Source organism: Sorex fumeus, unplaced genomic scaffold (genome assembly GCF_029834395.1).
Source record: "Sorex fumeus unplaced genomic scaffold, SorFum_2.1 ptg000111l, whole genome shotgun sequence".
NCBI lineage: Eukaryota > Metazoa > Chordata > Mammalia > Eulipotyphla > Soricidae > Sorex > Sorex fumeus.
The window spans coordinates 9195892-9212553 of NW_026606168.1; the positions used below are offsets into that span (position 1 = coordinate 9195892).

Here is a 16662-nt window from a genome sequence, read left to right on the forward strand (position 1 = left end):
GCGGCCCCGTTTGCTCTGGTTCTTCGAGCAAGCATCCTCTTCTGTTTCAGAGATTTGTTTTGTGCCCTAACATATAATCCAGCATTGAAAACAAATCCCGTGTGTATGTGAGAAGGACATGGATCCTGCTGCTATTGGGAGAAAAGTTCTGCTTATCTCTGTCTTTGGTGTAGAGCCATGGCTCTCGGTTGTTTGAATGCCTGCAGATGGGTACCAGGCCACAGACCAGCAGCCGTGCTCAGAGTCACTCACCACCGGGACAGGTGAGAATTTTTCTTAAAATGTAGCATTAAGAAACTCTATGATGGTCACAATGATTCAATTAAAGAAAAAAAAGTAATTGTATGATGGGACCAGAGAGATAGTAGAGTGGGCAGGGTGTCTGCCTTTCACACTGTCGACCTGGGTTTGACCGCCAACATCCCATATGGTCACCCGAGCACTTCCAGGCATGATCCCTGAGACAGTCTGAGCTGAACTACGTGTGGTCCCAGAACAAAATAAAACAGAAGCATGAAGTGATTGTCAAGCACATTTAAAGCTTTAAAATTTAGTTTTACTTATCTATTTATTTTTGGTTTTGGAGTCACATCCGGCTGTGCCATGGCCACCATATTTGATAGTGGGGATAAAATCTCGTGTGAGATAAGTGTCTTACTCCTGTACTCTTGGGTTCTCATGTTCATTCTAATGTATTTTTTTAGTGAAGCAAGGTAGTTTTGAGTGAACACAGGTAGCTTGGAAAGATGTGAGAGGAGAGAATGGGGAAATGTGTTCAAGAGGGAACACGGGCTTCTCCAGAGTGGAAACAGGCAAAGAAACACAGACAAGCAAGCAAGATAGAACCTGAGATATGTGTCCAAAGGAGACCATGGGTTTGAAGAGTGAGCCCTGTCATGCACATTTAAATTTTTCTTTTTTGGGGGGGAGGAGGTCGGTGGTGGTGGCAGGCCTAGGCTTACTCTTGGCTTTTCATGCAAGGATCCCTCCTGGTGGGCTTGGGGGACTATAGAGGCTGCTGACCAAAGACAGGTCGATCATGTGCTGCCTCATGTTCATTTTTAAACTGGCACTGAAGATGTCTCCCTTACGTCTCATGCACAGTCATGCAAGTTTGCAGAATAACCATCTCAGTACCTATTTCTCTTGAACCTCTCCAAGGAAATCTCAGGTTCTATTTACGACACACTGACACTGATATAGCACAGTGGTAGGGTGTTTGCCTTGCACGCTGCCAATATGGCCAACCCAAGTTCCATTCCTCCACCCCTCTCGGAGAGCCTGGCAAGCTACCGAGAGTATCTCGCCCGCACGGCAGAGCCTGGCAAGCTCCCCGTGATGTATTCGATATGCCAAACACAATAACAACAAGTCTCCAATGGAGACGTTACTGGGCCCAGATCGAGCAAATTGATCAACAACGGGAGGATCATGACATTGATATGAAACAGCAAGAATAATATTTAATGATTTCAAATCACAAAATTATTTTCCTATCTTTATTGTTTGCTTAAATGAATTCATTTGGTCTCTACTTAGTTCATCAAATTAAGTTTCTTGATAGCTCCATGCTATTCTTATTATACTTGCTCTATAACCACATTTTTTGCCCTGAAAAAATTTTTCTTTAATATAATTTTTGGGGTCAGAGAGATGAAGGCTCATATCTTTTTTTTTTTTTTTGCTTTTTGGGTCACACCTGGCAATGCACAGGGGTTAGTCCTGGCTCTGCACTCAGGAATTACTCCTGGCGGTGCTCGGGGGACCATATGGGATACTGGGAATTGAACCCGGGTTGGCCGCGTGCAAGGCAAACGCCCTACCTGCTGTGCTATCGCTCCAGTCTCTGAAGGCTCATGTCTTGCATGCAGCTGACGTGGGTTTGATCCTTAGCATCACATACGGTCCCTTGAGCATCACCAGGAGTGACTCCTAAGCACGGAGTCAGGAGTAGCCCTGAGCACTGCTGGGTATGGCCCAAACCCACTGTGGCATTTCCCTCTCCTCCAAAAATATTTAGCTTTTAGAACTAAGGCTGGTATTGTCAAAATCTCTGCTCTTTGAGGAAATGTTTCTATCTGGTACCTTCAACATTTACTTCAAGACTGTAATATGTAGGACCTCTTCTCCGTGCATAAGTGCCAGACCATCAGATTACACTGGGTGAGTAGCTCCTAGAGAGATCCTTGGGGTGGAGAGGGCTCCCTCCAAAAAAGAAAAGGTAATAGCTATATAATCATTCGTTTGTTTGGGAGCCACGCCCAGCAGTGCTCACAGGCCATTCCTGACTCACAACAGTTCTCAGGGAACTGTGCGGTGACAGGGATCAAACCTGGGGCTCCTGCATGCAAAGCACGCTCTCCTAGTCCTTCGAGCTGTCTCCCCCATAATCTGGCATTTCTAACAGTTCTTTTCTAAGTGCAACATACATGCTATCTATTTAGTACTTGGCACAGAACTGGGAAATTAGGAGTCCGTTTAAAGGTATTCAGGAAACATTGAGGTTACTCAATAGAACACTTTCTCTATCAGTTAGGAGAAAGGAAACTCAGTGAACTCGGAGTTGCTACACTGGACTTTGCTATGCCAACTCACAAAGCAACAATGTTAGCTTATCGGTCTCTATTCGGCTTTACTAAGCAAATGAAGAGACTCTTCAGAAGAGGCAGTTCTCTTGACCTATCCAGCAGCTGGTATACAGGAAAACTGAGGAAAGAAGTACAAATGGGCAAACTCATCTGACTGGACCATTATTCATGACTTCTGTTACTGGCTGGGGACAGAGTTCATCACACACAGAGCCCAGTGAGAAAAGAAAGGCAATAACAGAGTTATGCTGGAGCTGAGAGAGCCCACCACATGCTCTGTCTACATTTCTGTACTGCAGAGTCTTACAGGGCGATCTTCAGCTGTTTTTCCTCTTGCCTGAGAGCATGTCATGATCTTGCCCAGCACACCAGAACCACTTTCCCTAAAACTTAAGAATTCGAAGGAGAATTCTTAAGAATTAAAAGGAGAAGTAGCGGAAATTGTAGAATTTTGTTATTATTAAGATCAACTTGAAGAAAAAAAAAACGTTTTTTGTTTGGAGGCCACACCCAGGGGTGCTCAGGACTTACCCCTGCCTCTGCGCTTAGGAATCACTCCTTGGTGGGGCTTGGGGACCATATGGATGCTGGAGATTTGACCTAGGTTGTTCATGTGTAAGACAAGTGTCCTACCCACAGTCTCTGATAAAATATTTTCAGATACACCCTCAGACTTCCTTGGGGAAGGTCAAACTGATCCTATTGGTTTCTTCTAAGAAACTTTCTGGTCTTTGGCCATTGGAAACATACTTCAGTCATTTCCATCACTTGGGTTTTATCTTCAACCCCTCAAATGATTGGGGGGGATGCACCACACCTGGCAGTGCTCAGGCCTTACTCCTAGTTCTGTGCTCATGACTCACTCCTGGGGATATTCACAGAACAGAACCTAGGTCAGTCATATGACTCACTGCTCTATCTCCCTGGCCCTCAAATGATTTTCCTGTCTTTGTTATTGATTTCAGCTTTAGCTATAGCCAGAAATATTTTTAAAAAGAGTTGATCAGTTTTTGGTTTGTTCTTGGGCCACACCCAGCAATGCTCAAGACTTACTCCTGGCGGTGCTCATAGGACCATACGGGGTGTTGGGGATCAAACCCTGGCTAGCCACATGCAAGGTAAGTGCCCTCCCCACTATACGACATCTCTGGATATGCTTAAGGTCAGTATGCTTTTGCCGAAAAAACCACAAAATACTGCTTACCTGGCACAACTATGTCTCCAAAACCCACCAATGAGAATGATATGGAGCACATACTCATTACTGAGAAGAAGGCCGGCTTTGGAACCTTGATGAGTATCGGTATCTGTAATAAAATTTTTTGTTTTAAAAAGCAGTAACAAGACTTTTCAAGACTTTTAACCAATGTCTCTTAGAGAGAGAAGGATTGATGTTAGAATAACTATTTTATCATATAAAAACTTAAATCTTAGAAGTATGTGAAATCAGATAACATTAACCTATACGTGTGTATATATATACATATATATATTTGAATATGTATAGAAAGTTTGACAAAAACATTGAATATGTATTGAATATATTTGAATATGTATAGAAAGTTTGACAAAAACATTGTGGTTTTGGAAAAATGAAACCCAACACACATGTTGGGTCAATAGTACTATCCATTATCCCCACAGCTAACCTTTCCCCCCAGTTTTACCAAAAACAGGACTCAGGTCTTAAGATAGGTTTCTGTTGTTTTTTTTTCTTTTTTTAAAGAATCTGAATTTGTTTCTCCCAAAGAAGAGTCCTGTCTCAGAGGAGGGCACGATGTAAAGTCCAGTGAACACATCTGAAACACAATCCTTACTTTCTCATGGGGAGCTGAGGGCTGAGCAGTGGCTTCCACCAAGTTTCCATCATTCTAGGATGAAACCCAAGTCAACAGGCATTTAATGACTGAGAATAACTAAGCACAGGGCCGATTTTTGTGAGGAATAACGTTTCACAATACCTTCAAGTGCACTATGAGACCAACAGACTATACAGGAAGTCAAAGCTATTGACGTAGCTCACTGAGACATTGGCAGGCGCGGGGAAGGATTCCCATTCCTACCTTTTCCTGACTTCCGACAGGTCCATCTGCAACTTCGACCAGGACACTCTGGCCATTCTAAAATCGAGAAGAAAGAGGAAAGAAACTGTCCAGTCATTGAGAATGGAACCTGCCAGTCTGTGAGGGTAGCTGGATCCCGTGTCTACTGTAAACTAGTGCAGAGCTCAGTGAGAGCCTGGGCCAAGAGTGTGATGTGTGAGTCCAATGTGAGACCCCAAGTCATTACAACGACATCAGCAGCAGCAGCAGCAACAACAACAATGGCAAGGCAGGGTGGGGGCAGGACTAAAAAACGTTTCTGGTTTTGGGGCCACACTTGGCAGTGCTCAGGGTTTAATCCTGGCTCTGTGCTCAGGCATCACTTCTGGTGGACTGGGGGGAAACATATGTGGTTCCAGGTAATAGACCTGATAAATGGTTAACACACCGGTCTATCTCTCAGGCCCCTAAATTCTTTTTGTTGTTGTTGTTGTTTGTTTGTTTGTTTGTTTTAAATAAAAAATAAAAAGAGGGCGGAGGATGTAGCTTAGTGATAGGGAACTTGGCTTTGCCTGTATGGGCCCCGGGTTTGATTCCTGGCATCACAAAAATCAAAGTAAATTAACAAATAAAGTCAAATCCACCTTGTACATGGCTCTCTCTCTCTCTCTCTCTCTCTCTCTCTCTCTCTCTCTCTCCCTCCCTCCTCTCTCTCTCTCAAACACACACACACACACACACACACACACACACACACACACACTATTCAAGTGAAGCTGAGCACTTATTTATCCTCACACACTCATCTGTAGCATATGTAATGGGTGCTTACAGTTTTTGTTGGGGGCTACTCCTGGGTCAGTTCTCAGTGTCTGCTCTCAGAGGTGCTCAGGGCACCCACCATGCAGTGCCTGAGAGCAAACCTAGGCCTCTAGCAGGCTGTAAAATTTTGTTTGTTTGGGGGGTCACACCCAGTTATGCTCAGGGCCTACACCTGGGTCTACGCTCGGGGATCACTCTTGGCAGGACTTGAAGGACCATATGGTATGCCAGGATCAAACCCGGCTCGGCCGCATTAAAGTCAAGTGCCTGCCTGCTGTACTATCTCTCCAGCCCCTCTGCCATGATCAATTTTAAATGCATTTACTTAGGCCACATACAATGGACTCTACAGTTTTTGTTTGGGGCCAGACCTGGCAGGGCTTGGTGGATACCTGGGTCGGCATGTGCAAGGCAAACAGGCAAATGTACCAATCACTGTACTATTCCCAAATACTGTACTATTGTTCCGGCCCCACCTCAAAGACATCTTATTCACACCCTGTACCTTCCTCATTTTCAGCAGTAACAATGAATAAAAACACAAATGCCTACATTTATATTTAGATTTATAAGTACTGATAACTTTATTTGAATATACATTTGACCTTCTGTCTACTCACTGTGATAACAAAACAGTGAAACTGAATTTGTAAAGGCCCAGCCCGAAAGAACATGAGATGCTTCTCTGGCTTGACTCCTGTCCAATGTCAGCCCGGCCTGCTTTTTATGTCCCAATCAAAACATTAATCTTAGATGAATTTCCCTCCACTATGTCTGGCTACGGTCTTTTTTAATGTTCACTGCGTGAGAACTTCATTTAAAAATCCTTTCTTAATACCTGAATCTATTGTAGTAAGGGAAAATATTCTGAGATAGCAAGCGAGGACTACATGTGTACCAATTTTATACTTCACATTAGGATAAATATAATACTGAAATAAGTAGCAAGAAGATAAATAAATGTTGAATTTCAGGAAAATTCGATGAAATATTTTCCATGTGGGTGGAGTGCACAGGAGGAATCACCGAGTGCTTTCCAGACGCCACTGATCCCTGAGCTGAGTGCAAAGGAGAAAAATTCCTAGCTACAGAAATCTTTTCCTCATGTTAAGCTTTAAGTTACAGAAGGGTTAAGTCCCAAGAGTTTAGGAAAATAAACCAGTACTGAGTGCAGTTCCATGTTACAAACTCCCACAATGTGACTGAAGTCCCAGATCAAGAATTCACATGGCTCGTTTCCTAATATTTACTTAAAATGTTTAACTGAAGGCCATCGTTGACATTCTCTCCCGTGTGAAGGTATGATGAGAACGATTACTCATCTGACAGCCTAGGTTTGCTCCTGGGCACTGCATGGTGCCCTGAGCACGCAAGTTCTATCAAGCATAGTGGTAGATGGTAAGACTAAGAACAGGTTCTTGTTTTTTGGCAAGAAAAATAAGTTTTATTTTGAGAACTGTGAGAAGAGAGGGGAGGAGGGTAAGGAGAGAAGTGGGAAAGAGACGGAGACAGAGGGAGACAGAGAAAGAGAGGGATAAGAGAGAGAAAGAGAAAAAGGAGAGAGAGAACACAAAGCAGGCTATGAGGACGATGGCAGAAAACATGTTTTACAAATTCCAGGTCAGACCTTTAGAATGTCTAATACCTACTCCCTGAAATTTTCAGTGAGAACTACAAAACAATTAGAAATGACATAACTGGTTTATTTTATTGCAGTAAAGTAATTTACTTAAGAAGCTTGAGAGCAAGGGGGGAGTGAAGGGAGCAAGGAGAGAGAGCCCCACCGAGGAAAAGAAAGTCAACACACACTCTGAGCTGGAATGTGGCTGATTCCAAAGTGAAGTGTACCTCCATTTCTGATTTTAATTCTGAGTACCTTTACTAAAAAAGCAAAACCTGCAGCCTGAATAAAAACACACATGACCGAGAAGGTAAAGTACACCAACCACAGTGAATTCCAAAGAGCACGCAATCTCTTCTGCCATATCAGATTACTAGGAATCACATTCCTAGTCAGAGGGAAATAAGATTAAAACAAAAGAAAAAAAGATAACCATCAATTCCCTAAGCACTGCAGAAAGCTAAGTTTTCTCAAAGACATCTTTTTTCCTTTTTTTTTCTTTTTCTTTTTTTGGCTTTTTGGGTCACACCCAGCAAAACTCAGTTATTCTTGGCTCTGCACTCAGAAATCATTCCTGGTGGTGCCGGGGATTGAACCCGGGTCGGCCATGTACAAGGCAAACGTCCCAATCTCTGTACTATTGCTCTGGCCCCATCTCAAAGCATCTTTATTCTTACCCTTTATACCTTTAACATACTGAAACCGTTAATGTGTAGGGAATAAAAAATTAGCTGGATGATACCCTTAGCATTTATGAAGTGGTATTAGCATTAAAACAGAATGGAAATGTATTTCAAACGCTCTTACTTAGAGCCAGAGACAGATCACTGGGCCAGTGCATATGCTCTGCATGCAGGGAGCTCTAGGTTTAACCTGGGCACACCCAGGTCAACCCTGGGTAATGGACCAGGAGCAGCCCCCAGGCATTGCTGGGTGTGGTCCAAAACCAAAAGGCAAAACAAAACAACAACAATAACAACAACAGAAAGAGTTTGGTTACAGTTTAGTGCTAAGATCACTATGTAACAGAGGTGTCATGGGCTATAACTGTCTGCCCAAGCTCAGGGAATTACCTTGTAGGGAAGGTTTTACTTTGGCCCCAGCTCCCTGAAAAAGTCCCCATCCAAAATGCTTGTGAGAGTGACAAATTCAGTCTGAAAGGGTGGACCCAAATGAACAGAAGCAGAAAGAGAATTCCCTTTCAGGATTGTTTCTGCAGAGGCCAGCCCGACCCTGGCCTTTCCACACACAGCCTAGAGACAGTTTTGGTGACAGTTTTGGTGCGGGAAGGCTGGGTTTCTGTCTACTGCAATCAAAGCAACTGAATGAATGGAAGAGGGAGAACGGGAGTGCTGGAATATTCCCTCACTACAGTGGATTAGAAACAAAGCACAAAGGGCCAGCAACTGGCCAGAACGACAGAGAGAGCTACACTTCAGGCTTCCCACTTCTCACATGGTGCTCCTGGTCTAAAGAAATAAACTGTAAAAACCGGAGAGATAGCACAGTGGGTAAGGCACTTGCCTTGCATGCAGCTGATCCAGGTCCAAGTCCCAGTGTCCCGAGCACAAACCGGGTGTGGCCAAAAAAACCCCCAAAAAACAAAAAAGGAAGGAAAGCTTTCTTCCTTTCCTGGGGGAGCTTAAAGGGCCCAAGCACATGCTCTGCATTCTGGGTTTCTGTCCCGAGTCACCCCCAGCACTGCTGGCAGTGGACCCCCGCACACAGCCAAGTATTGCCACATGTGGCTCAACACCCCTCCTCCAAAATAAACAAACAAAAAAAAAAGGAAGGAAATTTATAGGCATCATCATCATATTATATTAACTAGGAGACATTTTAACTAGGATACACTAGCAAAATAGTTTAAAGTCTCGAAAATAACTTCCATTAAAAGGCCAATTTCAGTAACAATTTCCTTAAAAGAATTAGAACTCAACGATAAACATCTGCAAAAATCAATCTTCAAAAGGCTTTTGTGAACCAATGATAACCCAATTTAAAAATGAAAAATTTAAGAACAGACTGAATATCCTCATTTTTCAGCAAGTTTCTCATAAAAATTTTTAAAAAATCATACCTTTGTGATGTATGGTGTTAAAAACACAAAAAATACATCATAGATGAGAAGAAGGCTCAGAAGCATCACACATGACTGTTAAAGAGAAAATAAAAGGTCAAACTTCTCACATTTAGAGCTTACATTATTCTGCAAGTACAAATGAACATGTGAAACACGTGAACAAACATTTGAAAACTCTTCTAAGGCATTTAGGTGCAGGGATTTGAATGCAGGACGTCAACCATACAAGACAGGCCCTCTGCCAGCAGGCGACAGCCCCTGTCCTATTTTTAAAGAAATTACTAGTTACTACTTTTGTAGTTTAACTCTACAAATCACATCAAAACTTGTATCTTCTTTATCCTCTTCTTATGAAAAAAGAATCACCGATGAAATGTTTTTTTCTCAATATTTTTCCTGCAGGGGTATTAGGTATTCATAACGTATGAATGATTATATAGTTTTCCACAGTTACTCATGGCTCTGCACTCAGGAATTACTTCTGGTGGTGCTCAGGGAACCAGAGGTGGTGCTGGGGATCAAACTTAGGTCAGCCACGTGTTAGGCAAGCACCCGGCCTGCTTTGACTGCTCCCCTCCATTTTTGTTTATCTAGCAAGTCACTGGTTGCCAAGGGATTAGGATATACAGGAAAGGGCATGACAGAATAAACATTCCATGGACTATATACTTAAGATGGGTGCATTTCTGCAGGGGATGTAGCTCAGGTACGGTGACTGCTTTGAATATACGAGGATCTGAGTTTGATCCCTGGCATCATGAACACACACACAACTAAGAAGGTGCATTTTACCTGCTGGGCCTAAACAGTACGGATCTGCCAGGTCCAAGCACTGAATCTTTAGGCCCAGAAGGCCTAAATATCATTGAGAGTGGTACCAAGGTCTTCTGGGCATTGCTTGGACCCCCTCCCCAACCGTCCCCACCAAACAAAGCACAGTCTATGATACACTTTAATAGTCATTTTAAGTATTTGTTATTGGCGGGTGGGACGTCACACCCAGTGGGTGCTTGGGGCTACTCCCAGCTCTGCGAGGGGGTGGGTGGTGGGTAGGGATGAGTGTGGAACTGAATCATGATTGGGTCGTGATGGCAAGCACCTTAACTCCTATACTAGTTTCCAGCCCAGCCCAATGAAGTTGTTTTAAAAAGAAATACAGAGGCTGGAGCAATAGTACAGTGGGGAGGGCCCTTGCGTGTGGCAGACACAGGTTTGATCCCTTCACTTAGAATCCCAGGGGTACCACCAAGGAGTTAGCCGGGAGCAGTGTCGGGTGAGGCTCATACTACCACCACCACCCCCAATTAAAAAATAAAAAGAAATTCAGCTAGCAAAGCAGTATACTTACCTTGAAATTGGTTATCTTCACTGTTTTAATGAAATACAGACAGAAAGCAATCCCCAAGATATCCTGCAAAATCCAAGCCCACCTAAAACCAAAAGAAGTTACTGTGCTTTCAACTGATTATTTTTACATGAAACATTTCAAAAGCAATACATCTAGAGATTTGATTATTCAATTATTTGTTTTTTTGGTTTTTTGGGGTTTTTTTGCTTTTTGGGTCACACCCAGCAATGCTCAGGGATTATTCCTGGCTCTGCACTCAGGAATTACTCCTGGCGGTGCTTGGGGGACCATAGGCGATGCTGGGAATCGAACCTGGGTCGAACACGTGCAAGGCAAACGCCCTACCCGCTGTGCTATTGCTCCAGCCCCCTACTCAATTATTTGGCAAAAAATATAACAACAGGGATTGGAGTGATAGCACAGCGGGTAGGGCGTTTGCCTTGCATGCTGCCAACCCGGGTTCGATTCCCAGCATTCCATATGGTCCCCTGAGCACCATCAGGAGTAATTCCTGAGTGCATGAACCAGGAGTTAACTCCTGTGCATCACCGGGTGTGACCCAAAAAGAAAAAAAAATTGTTAACAACAAAAACTTCCACATTCTCTACACTTTTGTATTTTATCGTGTCAATAGAATGCTGCACAAGAAAAAGTGTCAAGAGTCTATGTCAGGAGGTAACAGATCACACATATGTGTGATATTTGACATATTTGAGTTTATACTGTGCGTCTCTTTTGAGGGAAGGGATCTGGGTCACACCCAGTGATGCTGAGGGTCACTCTCAGTCCAAGTGGTGGACCATGCCGTGCTGGGGATGGAACTGGAATGGACTGCATATAAGGCGAATGCCTTAAGCCCTGAACAACCTCTGTGGCCCACCTCTGTCTCATTAGAAAAGTAACCTTGGAGCTCAGTTTAGAACAGAGCTAGAGCATAAAGACAATAAGCTATGCAGTATCCTGCATCAGAACCTGATATACATAATTAACAACTAACTGACATGCAGCTGCTGGAAAGTAGATCAGCTTTGTCCTCAATTTTAGGTCTTAAAGTCCATAATTTTTTATATTTAATAGTGGGAGTGGGGGTAGGGGTGGGGGGGGTCATACTTGCTGTGCTCAAAGTTTACTACTGGCTCTGAGCACAGGGATTACTCCTGACAGCACTCAGGGGACTATATACAGTGCCAGAAGCAAACCAGGTTTGGTTGCATGCAAGGCAACTGCTGTAATCTCTATATTATCTCTTGGGCCCTAAAAGCCAGACTTTTGGTTTTTAATAATCACAATAACCGCTAAACATATATGTAATACACACACACACACACACAGATATATCTGCCCCACCAAAATAAATTATCAGGGTAAGATATAAACTAATCTATCCTTGGGGCTAGTGGAATAGCTCAGAGATGAGGGACTCGTGTCTTGGCACATGCATGTCCCCGATTCCTAGCCCAGGTAGCGCAGTTCTGAGCTCTCCAGGCCCACTGCACCTGGGAAGCATGATGTCACCAGGTCTTGGGACTGAATCATCCCAGCCTGCTTGGCCGAGTTAGTCACATTCCTGCACCAAAGTATGGAGTTATGGGGCCCAAGAGTGGAGGAAGAGTGGTCCCAGGGGCCCCTGAGCAGAGTTTGTGATGCCCCCTACCCGAAAATAAAATACATTCTTAAAAAAAATATGCTTAGTATACATACCTATCTTCATGCCGAAATACGAACCAAACAACAACGACTGCTATGCATAGTCCAGCGAGAAAAATAAGTCTCACATCAATGGTTTTGCCACGATACTCGATTCTTTTAAAAAATAAAATTAAATTAAAAAGGTAGCTTACTGTCCAGATAAACTGCATTATTCACTTAACACGAGAGATGACAAACGACCATAGTCAAAAGTTAAGAAACATTAATTTAAGAGTCTTGATCTGAACTGAGACAAATGATAAATAATAAACCGTTTTTCATGTCAACGGAACTTCATATGATGGTAGAAATCTATATCCATGCAGCCCAGTACAGAAGTCATTTGCCACGTGTGATTTTTTAACAGTTGGAACGTGGCTAATGAGACACGCAGACTACATTTTTAATTGTCTTCAATTTGGGAGCCAGAGGGATAGTAGAAAAGTTAGGGTGCCTGTTCTGCAAATGGCCGGATTCATTCCCCCAGACAGAACATGGGCCCCCTCCCTGCTCCCTCCACCAACCCTGACCCCAGCACAGCTAGGGGTCAGTTCTGAAAACCGAGACAGGAACGACCCCTGGGCAACTCAAGGTGTGGTCTCCAGGCTCCTCCCAATTTTTTTCCCTTTAATTTCACTTTAAATCTAATTATTTACACGCATATTGAACCACACAGGTTCAAAGCAACATTCAGCTATTCTTGTACTACTTTAAATGAAAAATATCAACAACACGGGATTCTTCGTGATACTTACGTGCACGGTCCACAAGGTATCTTACGAATAAGTGCAGCAAGACAGTGGAAGAGGCCAGTTGATGAACCCATGCAGAAAATCACTATAATAAAATAAACTAAAAAAAAAAAAAAGACAAAAGAACAGAAGGAAATAAGAAAATTCATCCAAGCAATTTATACGATTCACCTTTCTTGATGAACTGTGACAGTTTTAGTGTAGATATCATACTACAACTTTGGGCTTTAGTGTGGGTATTTTATGTGTTGTTTTAATTCCCCTATAAATTGAATGGATTGTGTAAAAGGCTGAAGCAGGCTATTAATCATTCAATAATTCAAACTGATGTTTGTCAAAGATTTCTCTGATATGAATAGCAGTCTTTTATGAGTATTAAATGTAAATGTTGGGCCAGAGAGACAGTGCAGCAGATAAGGTGTTTGCCTTGCACACAGCAGACCTGAGTTTAAAAATGCACCTTAGGGGGCTGGAGCAATAGCACAGCAGGTAGCGCATTTGCCTTTCACGGGCCGACCTGGGTTCAATTCCCAGAATCCCATATGGTCCCCTGAGCACCACCCGGGGTTAATTCTTGAGTGCAGAGCCAGGAGTAAACCCTTGCACATCGCCAGGTGTGACCCAAAAAGAAAAAAAAAAGATGCACCTTAGAAACTTCACCATAAAATTAATTGAAAGAATGAGAGTTGACATCTACTTTAGATATTAACCATACTATCTATGTTTTTTCCAGTAAAATTTATCTCTGATAATTTGACCTGGACCACATCCATTGAAGTCAAGCTCTCTGATGTGATATAAATCATGGTAGTTAAAACTGACAAGTGTTTTCCTATAGTGCAATATTTATTTCAAAATTATTTAAAATTAAAAACTTTTGATGGGTTACTGAAGTGTGAAACATATTCTTAAATCAGAATACTTGCCCTCTGAACTTACTCAAAATTTTACAGTGAAAATGTATGTTATATCTGAATTCTTCAAATTTCACTAAATTTCAGAAAAAAAAAAAGAACTATTTTAATATGTGAAAAATTCAGAGTAGTCTTAGAGATAGTAAAATCAGGAAAGGCTATTTATGTATTTATTTTGAGCACACCCAGCAGTGCTCAGGGTTTCCATCTGGCTTTGCTCTCAGGAATCACTCCTGACACGGAGTTCTCAGGGGACTTTATGAAAAGCTGGGGATCGAACCCTGGTCAGCCACGTGCAATGCAAGCACCTTAGCAGCTGTACTATCTCTCTGTCCCCTGACCCTGGTAAATTAAACCCTGCAATATCATACAAGACATTATCAGAATATACAGGCTCCACCTGCTACAACATGTTAGAATCTCTTGTACAAAGATTTAATGGCTTCAGAGTGAGATACAATAATCTTCACACACTTTCCTCTAAGGAAACTTTTTTGAATCATTTTTAGCGGATTATTTATAATAAGCAATCACTGTCGCTGTCCTCCCATTGTTCATCAATTTGCTTGAGTGGCCCAGTAACATTGTGAAACTTGTTACTGTGCTTGGCATATCAAAAACGTCATGGGTAGCTTGCCAGGCTTTGCCATGCGGGTGAGATACTCTCTCAGTAGCTTGCCAGGCTGGGGGGCAGAGGAATCGAAGGCGGAGGAATCGAACTCGGGTCCGCCAGGTGGGCCGCGTACAAAGCAAACTCCCTAGCTGCTGTGCTATTGCTCCAGCCCATAACAAGCAATACAAAATAAATTATATTTAGATCCTGCTTGGGGGCAGGCGAAAGGGGTGGTGAGAATATTAAAAATAATGGTGGTGGGAAGGTGTAATGGTGATGGAATTGGTGTTGGAATATTGAATGTAATAAATTATTGTGAACAACTTTATAAAAATAAAATTAAAAACAAATGCAAAAAAGAGATATCGTCAAAATAAAAATTAAACCTCCATCCCACGATAACCATGAGGTTTACTGATTTTCCTACTATGAAAATTTATTTATTTATAAGGAGGTTCAACTTTTAAAAATCCAAGTTTATAGAAGAATATTTGTGGGTGTTTAGATTGAATTTGAGCCCAATGGCTTATACAGGTAAAATTAAGCTCAAAGTCTGGAGCACGTGTTTTGTATGAAAGAAGCCTGGGTTTGAGTCCTAGCACCACATGGTCTCCTGAGCCCCAATGGGGGCAACTCCTGAGCACTAAGCTAAATACAGCCAACAGGCCATCATTAGAGCTAGGTACATGAAGTGGGACAAGGAAAGCCTCTTCAACAAACGGTGCTGGGAACAAGAGCGACAATTCAGGAGTTAAGGAACATATCTGGCATGTGGATGGCCCTGGTCCGAGTTCTGGCACCACACGTCTGGGTTTGGCCCTGCAGGCCCCTGAGAACCACCAGGAGGGCCCAGGAAATCCCCAGCACTGCAGAGCCTCAGAGAGCTACATTGAAAATCCCTACTGAGCGCCACATTCCTGGCACGACACGTGTGATATCTCTTTGCTGCTGCCGTTGTTTTGGAGCCACACCTGCTTTTATGTCAAGTGAGTGCTAAATTCTCAGGGATTACTCCTGGTTCTGTGCTCAGGGATCACGTCTGGAAGTACTCAGGAGGACCACATGCAGTGTGTGGAACTGAACTGGGGTGGGCTGCGTGCAAGGCAAGTGCCCAATCTGCTGTGGCCCAATCCTCTGGCCCCAGAACACACTCTATTTTAAATTGTTTTCTTCCCTTTCATCCCAGAGTAATGGAGACCCAATATAACAATTTAAAATGTCAGTACTGAGGCCTGGAGGGACGGCTCCGTGGGCTGGAGCAGGTCTTGCATGTAGGTCTGGAACTGAGTCCTGACAGGGTGCAGTTCAGTGCCAGCTCTGGGGACTGCTAGGAACTAGCTAACCCTGAGCCCTGAGTTAGGAGCAGCCTTGGAACACCACCAGGGGTCGGCCAAAAATCAACACATAAACGTCAGCACCACTGTAAAATTATTTAAACTTTCCAAGTAGAAAGCCAAAATCTGACAAAGGGACTAAAAAGATTATATGCCAAAAGTTGCAAGTAGTACAAAAGGTGGCATCTTACCCAACCACTTATAGAAGAAATAGAGTAAAACTATCATGACGCAGCAAAGGACCACAAACATTGCAATTGTTAAAGGCGTGAGGGCTGCAGAATCTTTCTTCTTCCTCTTTTCTGTGTCTTCCGTGTCTCTCGCTGCCTTGATATGCTCCCTGCATAAACACACACAGGAGCTTCAGCGAACCCATGCCAAGGTTAGTTATTTTTAAAATCTACTATACCAACTACATTTATTTCTGAGTACAAAGTCAGATAGATATGCTGCTTTTTAAAATAAGAAGGAATAGCGAAGAAAGTAAAAACTCTCTGTAACTGCCCTCTAGAGATGATGTTACTAACCACTAATGTTGGGAGAGACAAGTGAGTGTGGGGTGTTGATTAGGTCTTCCTGTCTGTCTATCTCTTTCCTGGGTTATCCACATGCAAGCGCCCTACCAGCTGTACCATAGTCCAGCCCATTGAGTCCTTTTATAATGGGATATGGATTAAACAGGATTTTATCTGCAGAGCAAACAGCATTGTCTATAGCAGCAAAGACTTCCACCCTCTCCATATCCCTAGATAAGATAGATCAACCAAGCCCAGATCAATCTAGTAGTGAAATGAAAAAACACTGGGAAAATGTTCATAACAAAATCAGGTGAAATAAAAAATAAAAACTATATATG

At 42.9% G+C, this 16662-nt stretch overlaps 1 protein-coding gene across 2 annotated transcripts in view; it reads right to left on the reverse strand.

The window, feature by feature from the left end:
* Positions 1–16662, reverse strand: part of SPPL2A (signal peptide peptidase like 2A) — a 51402-nt gene that overhangs the window by 15665 nt on the left and 19075 nt on the right. Inside the window, exons 6-13 of one of the 2 annotated variants that reach the window (XM_056135403.1) lie at positions 15998–16146; positions 12949–13045; positions 12206–12307; positions 10505–10586; positions 9154–9228; positions 4652–4708; positions 4406–4459; positions 3793–3895 (exon numbers count right to left, since the gene is read on the reverse strand). In XM_056135403.1, coding sequence (XP_055991378.1) covers positions 3793–3895; positions 4406–4459; positions 4652–4708; positions 9154–9228; positions 10505–10586; positions 12206–12307; positions 12949–13045; positions 15998–16146 — 719 coding nt within the window. The remainder of the gene's footprint in view (positions 1–3792; positions 3896–4405; positions 4460–4651; positions 4709–9153; positions 9229–10504; positions 10587–12205; positions 12308–12948; positions 13046–15997; positions 16147–16662) is intronic. The other variant, XM_056135405.1, reaches the window with a different exon arrangement.